This window comes from Sinocyclocheilus grahami, unplaced genomic scaffold, assembly GCF_001515645.1.
Source record: "Sinocyclocheilus grahami isolate Dianchi unplaced genomic scaffold, SAMN03320097.WGS_v1.1 scaffold1191.1, whole genome shotgun sequence".
Lineage (NCBI taxonomy): Eukaryota > Metazoa > Chordata > Actinopteri > Cypriniformes > Cyprinidae > Sinocyclocheilus > Sinocyclocheilus grahami.
Window position 1 is genome coordinate 402,852 of NW_015506370.1, and position 18,587 is coordinate 421,438.

At 40.2% G+C, this 18,587-nt stretch overlaps 1 protein-coding gene across 3 annotated transcripts in view; it reads left to right on the forward strand.

Moving 5' to 3' along the window:
* The window catches only part of LOC107567814 (tenascin-like), a 45,313-nt gene that overhangs the window by 20,090 nt on the left and 6,636 nt on the right, over positions 1-18,587 (forward strand). For 2 of the 3 annotated variants that reach the window (XM_016253583.1, XM_016253584.1), the window contains exons 5-11: positions 2,654-2,807; positions 2,912-3,187; positions 4,361-6,694; positions 10,089-10,211; positions 13,738-13,881; positions 14,350-14,469; positions 14,671-14,826. In XM_016253583.1, the coding sequence (XP_016109069.1) occupies positions 2,654-2,807; positions 2,912-3,187; positions 4,361-6,694; positions 10,089-10,211; positions 13,738-13,881; positions 14,350-14,469; positions 14,671-14,826 (3,307 nt within the window). The remainder of the gene's footprint in view (positions 1-2,653; positions 2,808-2,911; positions 3,188-4,360; positions 6,695-10,088; positions 10,212-13,737; positions 13,882-14,349; positions 14,470-14,670; positions 14,827-18,587) is intronic. The other variant, XM_016253585.1, reaches the window with a different exon arrangement.

An 18,587-nucleotide genomic window follows, 5' to 3' on the forward strand; every position in this document is an offset into this window, starting at 1 on the left:
TGACCTAAAGATAACGATGAGTTAAAATTGAGAAGCGGTTCTTGCAGTAATTTAGTGGGTACAGGATCTAACAGGTATGTTGTTGTTTTAGATGCAGTGATAAGTTTATTTAGCTCTTCCTGTCCTATATTTGTAAAGCACTGCAGTTTTTCTTTGAGTGTGGTGAATGAAGCTGAAGTACTAGAGGCTGTAGAATCCAAATTTGTTATTGCATTTCTGATGTTATCTATTTTATTAGTGAAGAAATTTATAAAGTCATTACTATTAAACTGTGAGGGAATATTTAGATCGGGTGGCGTCTGGTTATTTGTTAATCTAGCCACTGTGCTAAATAAAAACCTTTATATTGTTTTGGTTATTTTCTATGAGTTTGTGGATATGCTCGGCCCTGGCAGCTTTTAGAGCCTGTCTATAGCTGGACATACTGTTTTTCCACGCAATTCTAAAATGTAAAGCACTGCAGTTTTTCTTTGAGTGTGGTGAATGAAGCTGAAGTACTAGAGGCTGTAGAATCCAAATTTGTTATTGCATTTCTGATGTTATCTATTTTATTAGTGAAGAAATTTATAAAGTCATTACTATTAAACTGTGAGGGAATATTTAGATCGGGTGGCGTCTGGTTATTTGTTAATCTAGCCACTGTGCTAAATAAAAACCTTTATTTATCTTGATTGTTTTGGTTATTTTCTATGAGTTCGCGGATATGCTCGGCCCTGGCAGCTTTTAGAGCCTGTCTATAGCTGGACATACTGTTTTTCCACTAGCGTATTATTAAAATGATGAGTCGGCCCGGTGGCGGTTTGCTTGACTCCAAAAGAGTTTATTAGGTCAGTAAACACAAGTCCTAATGCATCATTTGTATCATCAACGTGAATGTTAAAATCTCAGACAATTGGCGCTTTATCAACATTTACCAATAGGTCTGAGAGGAAATCTGCTAATTCTTTTAGGAAATCTGTATATGGCCCTGGCGGTCTATACACAGTTGCCAGAGCAAGAGATAGGAGAGATCTCTTTTGCATATCTGACAGTGTAACATTAAGCAAAAGTATTTTGAATGAATTAAACCTGAATCCTGTTTTCCGAGTAACATTGAGAATATCACTATATATTGTTGCAACACCGCCGCCACGACCAGTCTGATGGGGCACATGCTTATAACAGTAGCTTGGTGGAGTAGACTCATTTAGACCAATATCATCATTTGGTTTGAGCAAGGTTTCAGTCATTTCATTTACAATAACTGCTTTAGGTGCGAGTGATCTAATGTTTAGGAGCCCAAATTTAAAAAATTGTTTTTGTTCATTTATTTTGCATTTTTCTGGTTTAATCACGATCAGATGTTTTGTAGAGCCTGCTTTAAATTTATATTTTGACCTCACTATTCGGGGAACAGACACAGTCTTTATAGATTGGACACCGCAAGTACTTATATCATTTAAGTGGGTAGAACAAAAGTCATCATAACAGTTATATGAGAATTGGCTTACTAGTCATATGGAGCGTAGCGTCCTGGAGATGTTGTCCGACAGGAGTTTCGCTCCGACTCTGCTGGGGTGCAGGCCATCAGCGCGAAAAAGCCCAGGGCGCTCCCAGAAAAGATTCCAATTATTAACAAAGAGCAGTTTCTGTTCTTTACACCATGACAATAACCATTCGTTTAAAGCAAAAAGTCTATTGAACCTTTTGTGTCCTCGTCGATATATGACATCTGGGAAGATCGCCTCCTGTGTGCACGGGGCCTGTGCAGAGAAACATACGGAGTAGAGGTGGTGGGAGTGTTAGCAGCGCGCTGTATACTTACCCCGGATTTGTAAGCGTCAGCGCGGCTCTCTGCTCCCTCAGCTGGGTCTGCTTCTCCACCAGGTTGTGGATCTGCTTGTCCACAGCCTCCAGCTCGAGCTGCACCGAATGCAGCTCAAACGTGTCCTCACCTGCACTCAAAGGTAGACACACATCCACCATTAATGCAAGTAACAGTGAGTAAAACAATGGTAATGTTTGTGAATAGAGTATTTGCAATGTAAGCGAGATTAGCGGCAACCATGCTGGCGATACTAACGGGCTATAAGCTAATAGTGGAAAGGGGAAATCAAAATAAAACTAGTGATAACAAAGCACTCTGATTGTTTTTGTTGTAGAATTCAATAGGGGATATAGTCACACATTGTAGAAACCGAAATGATGGTGTATAAAATTGATTTTAAGATAAAAAATAGACTATAAAGAATTAACTTGATGGAGCTCAAACTCAAAACACGTGGCAACAACAAACAGGAAGTCAGGCTATCCTTTGTTGTTGGACCAGACCCAGTGACCTTGGTCACCAGTAGCAAACCATGGAACACGCTCTGCTGGACAAACTAAGTAATTACTCCATTTAAAAGCATTTCATCTGCGTAATGGCGGCGCTCATCGTTTAATCAGGACCTGGGCATATTCGCCGATACGATACAGTATATCTGCGACATGCTCATATCGGGCGATAACATCGGCAAAACGATATATCGGTAGGGCTCTACTTAGTATATCACAACATGCTCACGTTACAAGCAAACATGAATATTAATGCAATTAACGTTTAGCATTTTGTTTGGGTTTATCCAAATAAAGTCATGTGGGCGCACTGATTTTTACAGTATTCTCTCCACAGAAAGAAACAGATCCGAAAATAAGCTCCAAAATCACTGGCAGTCTGAGCACCTACACTCAGATTGGACTGGCTGCTGGACAGGAGTACACGGTCAGCATCACCGGAGAGAAAGACGGCACGATAGGAATGGAGAGGACAGCAGAATTCACCACATGTGAGTCTATGCCAGGAGGATCGTAAGGATCAGTGGCCATGTGTTTTGTAGATTTCTAGTCCGTTTTTAACAAGTGATTCATTCCTGGATTTATTTTTGAACAGTGATCTCTGGCCCAAAAGACTTGCAAGTTGTGAAGACAACCACTACATCAGTCATTGTCCAATGGGAGAAAGCACAGGGGGAGATTGACAGGTACGTCCTCTCCGTTGCACCCAATCAGACAGATGGATTGAGCAGACTTCCAGAAATGAACCTGCTGCCAGAGAAAGATTCAGCCCAGATCAACAGCTTGGAGCCGGGCCGTTTGTATGACATCTCATTAGTGGCAGAGAAAGATAGCATCCGGAGCCTGCCAGCATCCGCACAAGCAACTCCTGGTGAGTTCTCATGAAGATGAATTGCAACTGAACAGAAATTCTTATTAACAGCTCTTAAAGCTCACAAAATTATGTGGATCATGGCTTTAAGCTTGTTACACTTAAAAGCAAAATGTCTTTAACATGAGCAGGTATAGTCAGCTGTGGAGTGTCAAAACATCTGCTGTCGTACACATAGCAAACAGTCACGTTAGTCATACAATGGATTTTTGCGCATAAGTTATCGTGCAGTCTGTTTTTGGAGCTCATTTGATAATTGGTGATATAATTGTGCTGTGAAGCTCACGAGAGAAGAGACGGTCCTTTGTGCTTCTCTGTGTGCAAGCTTCCTGTGTTTACATCACTCTTTACAACGTGCTGACCAGGGCTGTTTCCTCTGGAGATAAGAGGTTATATTTCTAAAAATCTTCATCTGCATTCATCTGAAGAAAGATCTGAACATACATCGTCTAATGTATGACTGCTTTAAGGTAGTATTTTTGAATCCAGGCACCTTTGCGTGCTAAGCATAAGTGCGTACAGCATACAGCAAAACTGACACATCTGGATGCATCAGGTAATGAGAGTACAAGGAAAAGTCATCATAGTAAGTCAAGTAATGTATTTATAGCCACCAGATGATGCAAATGTAAGTGAGGCTCATACTGATTGTGTATAGCCCAGTCAATCTGTCATAATTACAATCCAGTGACCTCACTGTTGAAATGTTCAGGCTATTGTGATTGAGTTTTATAAGTGGTGAGGCAGAGTTTTGTTTAAAAAGGGAAGAGTCTCATTTAAACGTACATGATTGGATCATTTTCTTTTCTGATTTTTTATTTTTTTTTGTGAAGAATAAAATATTGTGTCACCTCTCCTCTCACACACACACACACACACAGTATGATCACTCTAACCAGCAATGCCACATTTTCAATTTCTTCAGGAATATTTTACCTTTCTTCTTTCTTGCAGAAAATTTAAACCTGTCCAGTTTTCTATAGGATTAAGAGGGGACCAAAACTTCCTGATGTCATAAGCATAGTGGCCACCTCAATGCCGGAACTGTTTGGATAACTGACTTAACCTGTTGCATTAACACCAGCTTTTTATTAACAGGATTTCCCTCTCCAGCTGAACTGTTAGGGAGAAGTTCATTTTGAATCCATATTTTGACTTAATTCGTGCCTTTAGGGAATGCCTCAGTGCCTGTGACCAGGATGACCACAGAGACGCCGGCCGTGCAGGTAGATGGCAACAAAGAAAAGACACCAAGTTTCCAAGGAACCCTCTTCCTGCAAAAGCAAGGACTGAGCAAAGGGGGCCAATTGACAAAAGGGAAGGTTGAAAATCCAGAAAGAGCAGGGAATATGAGCAGACTCAAAACAGGCATACTTGTTAGACCTGGGCAAAAAAGACCACATGGGATGCTTCCCAAACCCGGTACACAAACCATAAGAAGACCTTATAGTCCAGAGATAAAACATTTAAATTCTTCCCAGATAGGATCAAAAGGGGGAGTTGTTGTGCCTTCTTCAAATAAGTCAAGAACATGGTATCCTATGAGACCAAGGAAACCTAATGTAGACTCAGCTTCTCCTGTCTCTGGTGGTAAACCATTGGCACTGGCAATGAAAGAGACAAGATCTCAGGAGGGAAACGCTGAAACCAACTTTAGAAGAGAATCTGTCAAGACACCTGGACATGCCAGTCCAAGCTCCACCTTCCAAAAACACATAGCCACCCCATCTGCCACCCCACTGCCCTTCACAAACGTCACTGAATCGACCGAAGAGCCAACAATTACAACAGAAAAAAACCTAACAGCCTATATTAATGGGACAAAATGTGTTCGAAAGGTTTTGGTTGGATACAGAAAGATACATGGAAATATGTCAGATGGCAATGCACTGACCAAAAACCTGACCGTTATAGTTGGCCATGTAAATGGAAATGATCTCTTACACAAACTTCTGACAGACGGATCTACAATCAATGCAATGGGGGTTACAGGGTCTGAAGCTGAGACATCTGAAGCCAGAAGGAGTGTGAAAGAGCAAGTAGGAGAGGAGGAAACTGATGAAGAGACAGTGGAAAAGAATGCAAATGTAATGAATGCCACTCCCTTTTCAACGAGACCGCCTGAGACAACACTTTACCAGCCCCTCACCACCACATCTGCTCCTTCATCCCTACACAATCATCACCTCCCTACACCACAATCTTTGGCACAACCTGAGAGAGTGAATCAACATACAACAAGAAATCGGTCAACAGCAGAAAGACCGCCTCGGAAAAACAGTATGCAGGCATTTTCATTATCCATCCCCAGACAGCCAACTAGACCAAAAGCCCCAAGTTTAGGTTCTCCACCAATAGTAGGTAGACTGCTTTTTAAGTCAAATTCCTCTTCCTCATCTTTAGAGACACAAAAACACAAGCATACATCTTGGCCTAGTCCCATTGCCTCTCGTTTTGCTAAAGAACCGCATGTTGAGAAGCAAGTGCTAAATTCAATTCCATCCGCAAGGCAATTCCAAGATTCAACTCCCGAACTTGCTCACAAGTCCAAAACTGAGACTCCAACTCCATCGCCAGTCAAATTCCCCCTGAAAAAAGACACTGCTATAAAAAACAGAGGCGTCAAAGAATCAGATCTGATGCCATATCGACGCACACCGTTTAGGGGTTCCTATCCTCGTCGTCCTTTTCAGAACCGTACAAGGCCAATTCTAGAGTCACCTCAGCACCCCTACCAGGGACTACCAGTAAGACGGCCTTTTCCTTCAAAAGCCATTATCAGAAACAACAAGACTATCAACCAAGGAGGTCCAATCCAACCAGTAAACTCCGCTTTAACCCCTGCAAAAGAAAATGGCACTAGTATTAAGATTAGACCGAATGTAATTCTCAACAGGACCAATGGATCATCCAACAGACATTCCCAAATAAAACACGGTGGTAATACTCAAGTGGGCCCAAACATCAGTCAGTATGGAAAAGGAAACTCTGACAGTTCTTCTTCCACAGACCATCCCACGGATATTGATAATAGTGCTCAGGAATATGTGTTGAGCGAAACAGATGGCTCCATTGAGCATGTGGGGGTCAACAATGTGACATCAACAGGGTTTGTACTAATATGGGGTGCACCGAAAGAAAAGTTCAAACACTTCATAATCACTCAAACTGAGCTTGGACCAGAAATCAAAGACAAGGATGAGATGAATGAGAAGAGTGAGGAAAAAGAAAAAGACGATGATGATGAGAAGGGCCTTAAGACAACAGCAGCAACGAAAAGTAGTTTGAGCAAGGGAAAAAGTAGAGTCTATGAACTCGTACCTAATGTACAGAGTCCAAAGATGAACAAGAGTGGAGAAAACATTACAAGCTTTACTACAGTTCTCCCTGGAGCGGCCCACTCACACCAAATGGTGAATCTCTCGCCACAGACCAGGTACTCTGTGTCCATCTTTGGGAAGGGACTAATGTTTCGCTCCAAAACTCACAACCTCATCGTACATACAGGTACCCAAAACCAAAAGTCAGTATTGCTAAACCTTAATCTGTCGATACTGCTCTGTAAATGGTCGAAGTAGTTATTCTAAGAAAATATTTCTGAATATCTTCAGTTTTACTTCTAAGCTTGTCAGCACTGTTGCTTTCCATGCTGTTCACTGTAGAGTGTACCCTTGACTAGCAAGGGCTTTTTAATCAAAGTCAACTTCTTCGAAGCTTTGATTAAAATCCATGCAATGTCCAGTGTGTAAATGTCAATAAATGTTTGAGTATAACACCTTTGTTCTCAGTGCTAACCTTGTGCATTTGGTCTTTTGTGGACAATGTGTGGCCTACATACTGAGCACTAAATTAGGAAACTAGCATGCTAGAAAATAAAGACAAAGTAGATGGACATAAAAAAAAATGTAATTATTCCCCATCTATGTTAAAAGTAGTTGTTTTAACGATTTGTTTTCTCAATACATTGATTTAAAATCCTGTCAAATGCTTTGCAATTCATTACGTCAGTGGTTCGCAAACTTTTTGGTAATGCCCCCGTTTGAACCTTTAAAAAAAATCTGGCAATTGATTTGCAGCTGTCGCTCTGTCATGTTTCGCATAGACAACTTTTAGGTTGTCTACGCTGGACGTGACAATGGTTGCATCCGGTGTAGTCACTGTGCTTTTGTTGCTGTTGAACGGAAGCGAGTTCATGATGCTGTCCGCAGAAGCACTACTTTTCGATAGTGAGGGTCGATGTCAGGCTTGCTGAGATGGTGTGAAGTCAAGACAGTGTGAAGTCAAAATGTTTCAGAGGAATTAGTGTCCGGTGCTGTCTTATAAAAGGCAAAAGGCCAACCACCATTCACGCGCTAGATCACTGCTACGGCTATTTTCTGCTGATCTCCCACACTTTGAGAACCACTACATTAAAGGGGTCATGAACTGCCTCTGTTTTTTATTTTGTACTGTTCTCTGAGGTCCACTTATAATGTTATCAACATAATGTTTTCTGTCTTGTTTTTGACCCCCTCTTCAGAATGCTCTGTTTGAATAGGCGTGGTGGATTGTAGACTCGGATGTAAGTCTACAATCCACTGCTATGATTGGGTAATAGCTGTGCATGTTTAATAGCCTACATCCTTCACAGATGTTAGGTTAAAAACACATAAATATTCATATTAAACCATCTGTTTAACAGACAAAGCAATAGTGATCACGTAATAAAAACAGTTACTCACACTTGTGATGCGACATTACTGTCAGATCCAATATAGTCGCACAGCATCGTCTTTTAGTTTCAATCTTTCTGAAAATCCTGCGTCGAATTGTGCCTTGTTTGTAAACAAATCCGCGGTAAAATGAAGTGAACAAAGGACCGAGTTCTTACTAAATGAAGGCAACACAAACACTGTTTTTCCACATCTTGGCACTGTACAGCGTGTAGTTGTTTCAGAGCAACTTTATTGTTTGGTTTCTGCATAGACCTGCGCATTCGCCTCTCACGTACATGCGCGAATGGGTGGGCGGGGCTAAACAGGCAGTGATGTAGAATTGGTGGGTGGGGCTAAACAGGCAGTGATGTAGAAGCAGGCGTTGATCTTCTTCTGCGGAGGCGGTGCTTATCGACACTATTACATCATAGAGTAGAACATTCCACAAGCTGTTGCTTTGGCAGACTGCCTTCAATATACGTGTTTTTAGACTAACTAAATCACCCTGAATTTACAAAAATCTTTTTTTGATAAATTACTATATAAATTGCTAGTGGAATTGATTCGAATGCAAAAACTCACACCCCTACCCCTCTGTGGAAGAACAGTATGCCATGTTCCGTTCTTTTGCAAAAACTGTGCCTACAGTATGTCTGTCCACACAGTCCTATCATGCAAATATGTCTTGAATATCAGCAGAAAAACAGTTTGTTTAATGGTTTCACCTTAACATTGTCTCCATTCATGGTAATAATAACTAACTGTTCACAACTGATATTAACATTGGATTATACAAATGCATTTTTACTATGACGGCCACTAAATACATGTGTAGTGTATTTTTGGATCAATTTAGCTGAATTAATTTAACATAACTTATAATTTTTATTATCATTTTGAGAATGATCTTTTTTGGATATGAGAGTTACCACTGATTAATGCAACAATTTATTTTATTCATTTATTTTTGGTTAATAGCAGCATCTGTGGCATGCTATTGATTATGACAGAAAATCATTTGCACACACAGAAGTACAAGCTGAAATTAAGAAAAATCGAATTAAATTCATTACATTCATGTGTATTAGTTATGTAAAATCAGTATAAACAGTTTGATGCCATGATGATTCTGAGTTAATAGTATTTTATTCTAAACTGTTTTATTCTGGTCATCTGTTGGGCACTGGAATCACACTCAGAATCAACTCACCTTTTCTTTGTAACATAAATACAAGCTTCTGCTTTTAAACCATGGGAAATGTGTCCACTGCATTACTGTAAATGTTTTTGTTCTTCTTTACAAATGGGAGGGATCAGTCAAAATGATTTTCTGTGGTAATCGACAACATGCTACAGATGCTGAGTTTTACGTGTCCCATTCTGGGAATATTAACCTGGAATATTCCTTCTGATGACTACTCAGGAGATGCTAATGCAGAACAAAGCAGAGTTCTGGTACAAACAGTAAGAGATATTCACGAGACAGTCCTGCTCACGCTGTTCTGATCTTCTCTCATCCAGGGTAAGATAACAGTCAGCCACCTTCATGTCTCCTCTCATCACTCACCCTCAGTCCAGGGTAAGACCATGGTCGCCCCCTTGATTTCAAAGCAACAGCAGTGGTTGAATCTCACGTAAAATAACCTGTTCCATGTTGGCCAACGAGACACAAAATGTGTTGTTTTTAATGAAATGACTTAACGGCCATTCACCACGTTTCCTCCTCAGTGTCTTCACTTCCTCACTCATCTCTTCTTTGCATTTTTCTTCTCCTCTCCAGGTTCAAAAGAGCAGCATCAGCATCATAATATCATGCTTGTGTTTTCTTGCTCCTGTGCAGGATTTCATGTCAGTCATTAACAGTGACGTTTCTGTGGGGCTCTGTATAGGCGATGGCCTATATACTGTATATATGTTTCGACTGCACATATATACACTTGTGTTTTCACTCAAATAACCAATAGCCAGCCTTATTTCTGAGACACGTATGTAAGGTTTGTCACAGAGATGAGAGAACTGTATGAATGCAAGTAAACAAGAACTGCTTAATAATGTTTTATTCTGGTTTTGTATTTGTCCTTACGTCTTTTTACATCAAATTTCTTCTGATTCTGACTTCTTGTTTATCTGTCGGCTTGATTTTTCTTCTGCCTTTCTCTTTTCTGTCTCTTTCTGATCTTGACCCGTGTTTCATGTTCTGTACCCAGGCCCTGAGCCTCCATCTAATCTCGCCTTCAGCGATGTGACCAACAGCTCTTTCAAGGTGTCCTGGACCAAACCCAAGAGCAAGGTGTCTGGATTCAAGATCACGTACACTCACGTGCAAGAAGGTAACGTAAACCTCAGAAAACAAAAAAACACTATAAATCCTTCATGAAACTAGCAGCTCAAAGTAATAGGAAATTGTTCTTTCTGCAAAGAGGGGTATAAAGTTACTTCTTATTGTTGCTTACCTAATTAGACTAACAATCTAATGGTTAGTTTGTGTTCATTACATTAATGAGATAGAATGAATGCCGGTTACTTTAAAGTCCACATTACATAAAATGTGACAATATTTACTTTGTTTTGCACACATTGCTAGTCTTGAGGTGAACAATTAATCCATGCAAGTTAATCCACAAAAAAAAAAAAAAAAAAAGAAAGAGAACTATTTGTCTTTGTAATCTTTAATCAAAATCTGAAAATTTGCTCTGGAATGGCGTTCCTTCTCTGATGACGTCAGTTTAAAGGCTTGGCCAGCAGATCCTTAACCCTCCATTAGTTTGCTGCAAGTGAGAGACGGAGATGAGGAGCAACAAGATAAAACCCCACCCTCTATTTAGTATTTCATTTCAGTTGGAAAGACGTTGCAATAAGGAAGTAAAGTCCTCTTCATGCAGACTTCAAGGGTTTGAAATGGGAAGTGACGCCGGACACTTAAATGTTTTCACAGTTCAGGGATGTGAAAGAAGTTGACGAGAATGAGTCTTCTCAAGTATGAGTCGTCTTTACAGACAGAACCATTGTCAGATGATTTTCATATGCAGTTGCTTTCCCCGTTGAAAAAAAACTGCATATGCTGGTTAGGTATATTTTGAAGCATGGCTGCTGGCTTGTGCTGGTTTAAGCTGGTCCTTAACTGGTCATGAGCTGGTTTAAGCTGGTCCTTTTCTGGTTTGAGCTGGTCCTTTGCTGGTCATGAGCTGATTAAGGCTGGTCCCCTGCTGGTTTAAGCTGGTCCTTAGCTGGTCATGAGCTGGTTTAAGCTGGTCCTTGGCTGGTTTGAGCTGGTCCTTTGCTGGTCATGAGCTGGTCCTTTGCTGGTTTGAGCTGGTCCTTTGCTGGTCATGAGCTGATTAAGGCTGGTCCTTTGCTGGTTTAAGCTGGTCCTTTGCTGGTCATGAGCTGGTTTAAGCTGGTCCTTAGCTGGGCATGTGCTGGTCCTAAGCAACTAGCTCCTGCTCAGGACCAGCTTAGGACCAGCACATGACCAGCTTATACCAGCTCATGACCAGCTTAAACCAGCAGCCATGCTTCAAAACATACCTAACCAGCGTATGCTGGATTTTTCAATAGCCCATCTAGAAATTTTCATGTTCTGGGAATGTTTTCAGCAGCAGAGTGTTCTGCTAAAAGATAGGATAACATTCTCTAAAAACATTATTGATAACATAGTTAGAACATTATCCTGTTGATGGTTTATTGAAAATAATAGTTTGGTTTAAAGTCACCATTATTGTGATCAGTAGTTGGGCAGTTTGACTCAAACTTTTCAATGTTAGTTTTTATCTGACTGCTGTAACTATGCTTGTTATGGCAAAAACCGTGAGAGAAAATGTGATCAGATGATGCTGGTTATTTGCTAATGTTAAAGATATTAACATCATATAGTGATCTGACCAACTGATCTCATCTAGAGTTTATTCCATGCTCTTAGTTTTATATTAGTGACTGTACTAATGCATTTCAGCAGAATAAAATCTAGAAGTTTTAATCAGATAATCTATATTTTTATCTGTAATTTTTAAAACACATTGTTCACAACTTACTTTGAAATACTGAATGCTTATACAGACACAAACATCAAGAATCAGTGTATGAATCGCAACAATGGTGACATGCTTCATGCTGCAATGCATTCTGGGAGCCAATGATAAGTTTTGTATGATGTACACAGAATACATTGCAACATGAAGTATGTCACCATTGTTGAGATTCATACACTGATTCTTGATGGTTGTGTGACACGGATTTTTTTGTAATCATTGAAATGATCTGATTAAAATTCTGCTGGATCTCAGTCTGTACAACCATTGAGTTGTTATAATAAATAATGTGCAACTAATACCATAGATTAGACTGGATGAAATCAGATAATCAGACTGTTACATGATGATATCTTAACCATCAGCAAGCAACCAGCGTCTCAATCACACATTCTCTTGCTGTTTTTGCCATAACAAACATAGCTAAAGAAAAACATTGAAAAGTCAAGAGTCAAATTGCCCAAGCAAAGCAAACACTGATCACTATAATGGTGACATCAAAACAAACTATTACTTTTAAACAGACATCAACATCTAAACCTCTTTTAATCTCAATAAGACCTTTTGTAAATGTATGACAGAAATAAAGTCAATCTGGTTCATTAGTGAAGCTAGTAATGCTGTTTATGGAGTTATTTAAGGAAGTTGGAGCTTCATCAAACAAAGATTGGGTTTTTACTTTCAACCAAAATTTGACATTGAGCAACATTTGAGAGTCCACATCCAATGTCCAATGGGAAGCTTCCCGCTTAAATCTTTATAAGAATGTTAGGGGATAATGTTCTAATAATGTTATCAATAAACATTTTAGAATGTTTATAGAGAATGGTATCCTACCTTTTAGGAGAATATTCTGGGAACTAAAATAAAACTTGCCGCAGAAAATATTACCAGAACATATATAATGTTCTCGGAACATTCTTAGAACAATAACATTCCTAGCTGGGAGGGTTCTCCACTGAGCCCCTTTTTGCCCCATCCTGACAGTCCCATGAGAGCAATGCAAAATGTCCTTTGAAATGTACCTTTTAGCAATGGGTCTTGATGCTGTTCCAATGGAGCAGAAAATGGCCATACTCCTTCACTGTCTTGTTCAGGAGCAACTGCTATCTGAAGATGATGATCTGACTTTGGACAAAGCTGTAATTCCGGTCTCTCAAATCAAGTCTGCTACCCAGTGCTCTGCTAAAGTATACACTGCACATGAATCAAGTATAAGCAGTGGATGCACACAGGTTCACGGGGCAGAGGCAGATGTATCTTCAAGTGCAGACATACACTATGCACACCCTCAAGTTCAGCGGCGATGTGGAAATTGTGGCTCCACTAGACACTCATCTCGTGCCCTTGACTGTCCAGCACAGGGACAAACATGTCGACGCTGTCAAAAGCTGGACCACTTTGCAAAATGGTGTCGGTATGCTCCAGTTCAAGCTCCTATAAAATGAAATCCACATAAAAATCAACAGCCTGAACCTGCAATGCATCATCAATAGGTATCAGCAGAGTAAATTTTAGACTTCTCCTCTTTCAAACTCTCTTTCCTTGTTCAAATTTAGACCTTTTGGTCTTTGAGCTTTTGCTCTGCACCCCTTTGGGCTACCCACCCCTTCATTTGACAAAGTTAATTTGTTATGTCAGGTACATCATTTGTCTGTTTATAGTGTGTTTGTCTTCATAAAAGTATGTGTTACACAGTCCTATTATTGCATGATTTGGATTTGGCTGAATAAACTGTACATTTCATTAAAAAAAAAAAAATGAAGGTTGAGCACCTCCTTTTACTGACCCACATATATATATAAAGGTGTTGTTGGTGTAATGGCAGGTGAGCCGATCTCTGTCAGTGTGGACTCAGAAATGGTCCATCTGGCCCTCTCGCCAGTGTCTCCTGGCTCCACCTATGAGGTCCGTGTGATGTCTGTACTCGGACAAGATGAAAGTGACTCCATCCAGGACACTGTAACCACTTGTAAGTTACCCATCATTTCTAGAGAGAGTGATATAGGAAACCAGTGGTTAAAGACCAGTCTGATAGCTAAAGGCTGTGCGGGGCTGATGTAAAGGAGGGTGTGGCAATGGTGTGAAGTTAGCCAATCACAACAGTGTGTGTTTACTTCAGTTTCTGTAGGAGGAAACTCCTCTTTAAATTGAGTGTTTTTCACAGAGAGTGAAAATGAAAATGAAAAAAAAAACTTTGCAAACTTTATACACATAATATAAAATACAGAAACTGCGTTTTAGGACCCTTTTAACATTAAAGTTACAAGACGTTACAGTTGTTGTGTCTGTAGGACCAAACAGAATTGCAGTTTGTTTATTTGAATGGCATGGCATAACAACACTGGAAGCACAGGTTGGCCTGCTGTACCTGTTTGCCAATGTCAGAGGCTTTAAAAAGAATGTCTGCAGTCATTTTGATGGATTGTGTGTCTCTCAGTGCCCGACCCACCGACGGACCTGAGGGCCATAAACGTCACAGACAGTAAAGCGCTGCTTCTGTGGAGACCCGCCTTGGCTACCGTCGACCATTATGTCATTGTGTATAGTTCTGACACAGGTGAGCGAAGTCTACAGCTGGTGCTACTTATGGTCCATCTCAAATACTCTTGTGTTGTTGTTGTTGTACAACAGGCAATTTAAGATGGAACATTTGCTCAGTGATACTAAAATGTGATTTATACATTGTCCGAAAAGAAAGGACTGACACACTTTCCGATATTCCTGAAAAATGACACTCCTGTGTTTTTCCTCTCATAAGCACCTGGGCCTGGAATCAGCATCAGAGTGTCTGGCAACGCTGCCGAAGAGCAGCTGCAGGCGCTGCAGTCCTCCACACGGTACAGAGTGAGCATTCACAGCCAGCTGGGAGCTCGGAGCAGCTCCAGAGCCACCACAGTCTTCACTACATCCAGCGGTGAGCATCACCGTCTCCCGTTTGCTCAGCAGTTGTCTGCTCAGGTGCTCCGATATGAGCCAGAGGGGCTAACAACACTAACCTCACTTTTCTGAGCCATGACTGTTAATCAAGTTCAGTGATTTTTGGCAGACGCATGAAGACAGTTCTCAGTTTCCCACAAGTATATTTCTTCACAATAACTATGAACATGAGAATGTAGATTTTATTTTCGTTGAGAACCTCACTTCTTTTGTGAAATGTGGCTTAAAGAGGTCATATGACGATGAGGATAAAAAGTAACATAATTTTGTGTATTTGGTGTAAATAATGCAATGTGGTTACGTGGTTTAAGGTAAAAAAAAAAAAACATTATTTTCCACATACTGTACATTATTGTTTCTCCTCTATGCCCCGCCTTTCTCAAACCGTCGATTTTTACAAAGCTCATCGTTCTGAAAAGCGCGGTGTGCTCTGATTGGCCAGATATCCAGTGCGTTGTGATTGGCCGAATACCTCAAGCATGTGACGGAAATGATACGCCCCTTACCATATTTGGAAACACACAGCGACTCCCTGACAACAATACTACAGCGAGAATAAAAGTTACACCTTCTTTCTTTGTGTGAACATTTGGGCGGCGTTATGCAAATCTTCCCACATAGTGACGTAGACATGTGGGGGCGTGTTTAAACGAGGCGTTTTAGGTAGGCGTGGACGAGTCTTAACTTCTATAAAGAATATCTCTTTGGGTTTGTGATTTTAGTCCAGAGGTCGGGAACCTATGCCTCGCGAGCCACACCTGGCTCTTTGACAAAAATCATGTGGCTCGCCAGATCTCTCACCCTTTACTAACAAATGATCTATTACACAAGTTAGACATCACTAGAGATCAGCAATTCCTTTGTTGTAGAGCCTACATAAGCTCAACATACACATGTAAAATAATAATACATTTTCTGTACCGGCCAAAGTGCGTGTTCAGTGCGCGTTCAGAGCCGTTCGCGAGAGTCACGAGCAAACCATTGACGTTTCTATGGTAACGTACAGCTCCTGCACTCAGATTCGTAGCTTTGTGGTAATAGCGAAAAGAACGATTTTTTGAACAGCAGAAAAAGTGTAAAAGTTTTTTTTTTTTAAAGTGACAGGACTGAAACATATACTTTGTTTTGTATGTTTTATACTTTGAAACATTTCGCCGGTTACTTTCGCTTTCTGCGCAGCTTTCAGCGGTTGGGACTGTTAGCACTATTTATAAAGGAATGTGAATGAATGAGACAGTAAAGAGCGGGACATTCTTGATATTAAAAAGACAGACAGTATTAAAGACTCAAAGCCGCGAAACAGAACTCAATCCGCTTGTAGCGAATTTAGCTCACAACAGGAAATATGAATAATTAACCATAACTAATTATGATTAATTATTAATATTTTAGATCCACTGTAGATATTTAGCTGACCACTCAGGGTCAACCGTCTTGTCAATTCTAAGAACGTTAATTTCCTGGTTAAAGGAAATAACTTTCTTACTGTACAATTCTATAAGTTTGTAACATAAATCTGCATGATTATTGACTCCATAACTAGTTATAATTCACTATTCATATTTTAGATCCACTGTAGATATTTAGCTGACCACTCAGGGTCAACTGTCTTGTCAATTCTAAGACGTTAATTTCCTGGTTAAGGGAAATAACTTTCTTACTGTACAATTCTATAAGTTTGTAACGTAAATCTGCATGATTATTGACTCCGGTTATGAGTAAACAATGAACACGTCAAGTGTGATACAAGTAAGGTTTTATTAACTACATAAACACTTAAACTAGTCTAACATACTACATAAACACATTAAGCCGGTCTAACATACACATACACACACACACACATACAGTTGGTATAGGAAAGGGTTAAAGTTTAACTCAGCATAGAAAGAGGCATAAAGAATGGGTTTTATGGAACACTTTGCATGTATATTCAACAGATCAAAGCCTTCAGGGATACGTCAGATTCTGAGTTCAAACACACCTTTGTAAAAAGGTGTAACTGATACTTAATGCATCAATTAAATCGACTAAGTTTGATACTTGCGTATGTCTGAAAAAGATTCCTGATGCAATCTTAAGGCCCCAAGATCTTGCTGAAGTTGGTTGATGAGAAAGAGCTAGTTTGAGTCAGAATCACTTGATGAATGAAAAGGACTAGGCCGGAGCCTGGCACGAGCTTTGGTATCCTGGAGCGTTTCTCACATCTTCATCTTAGCATCTCACTGAACCACCGAACAGGGGCGGGTCACATGGAGTGTGGCCTTTTAAAGCCTGCAGAGATTCACGCCTCTCAAGATGGGTTCGTCCAATGAGGAAGGCTGAAATCCCAAGCGGGAGGTTGGACATACTGAGGATTTTTATGAGTCTTTGTCTGTAAGCATGGTATTTTGCATATGTAATTCACTTGTGTGTTGATGCAGAAATTAGTAATGATTCTTAGAACATCCATATGTTGCAGAGGTATCAGCATGTAATATGCACTCTCAGTTAGATCATCCGAAGACGAATTCATAGATACTAGACATGGTAGAGTTACTTATATGAATGAGTGGTTTATCGTAAGCATGAATAAAAATAGTCTATAATACAACAGATTAAATACAACACAGCAATAATATACACAATGGCCTGAAGAAAATGGGTGTTCATTCAAAGAAGGTTTTCCTATGAATTAATTAGTAGAAAAGTCAGTTTCTCCTGTGCATTTGTGCCTTTCTTATGAGGAAAATGAGGGAGTTTATCCCCTGCATTCCTTTTAGGCCATAAAACCAGTGATATCAGCATTGGTTACCATGGAACCAGAGGCCTGTTCTGCCTTTCTGAGGTGTTAGGTGCATTTCGGGGGAAGGGTCCATAGACCCTCGTAATTGGCCATTTGGTTAGGTGATGGGGAGTTCGATATTATTTGTTAAATATAACAAAAAGTTGTGTGTCTGATTGGTCCAAATGCTACAGCGGTAAATCTCCATTATGTGCGTGCTTTCACATTGAGCAGCATTAACTGCATAGTAGATTTGTCTTCGGTGGCGCGCCTAAAACGGTAAAAACACAGAGTGTCAAAATGCCTGCACTGGTGTGTATTCACATAAATATGGTCTGCACCGTGCATTATTTTTCACTCACTCAGTCTCTTACATTTCACACTGATTTTAGGAATAAATTATGGGTAGGGTTAGGTTTAGGGGTAGGGATTGGGTTAAGTCTATATTTTTGGACAGTTATGTTGATCCAGGAACATGTCTTACTTGGCAAAATCACGGCGCACCAGGGGCGTAAATTATGCGGGGGATGTGTCCCCCCCACTTTTAATATTGCGTAAATTCGTCCCCCGCACTTTTTCAGGCAAGTGTGTTCGCATAGAGGTTTTCAAGAGCCGGTGTGAATAAATATAGATTTAAATTCAAAGAGACAGGATAGTCTGTGCATGATCTGATGTTTTATTCGGACCCAGAATAAGGCGAGATGAACATCACGGAGCGCTAAACACTCGTGCAGTGTGTGTTTCATTCATACTTGTAGCCGGAGGCGCTCTCCGCAGAAAGCCATACGAGGAAATCCCTAATATGGACAAAACAGTTGTTTTCACAGAAAAACAGAAACGTTTGGAAACATGAAGACATTAAACATACGATTGCGACAATATATGGTTTATTTGTGTTTGTCAAGTCATCTCCAGGTAATAAATAAAGTATATGAACAATGCAGTGCTAACTGACATAGCATTTATTACAGTAT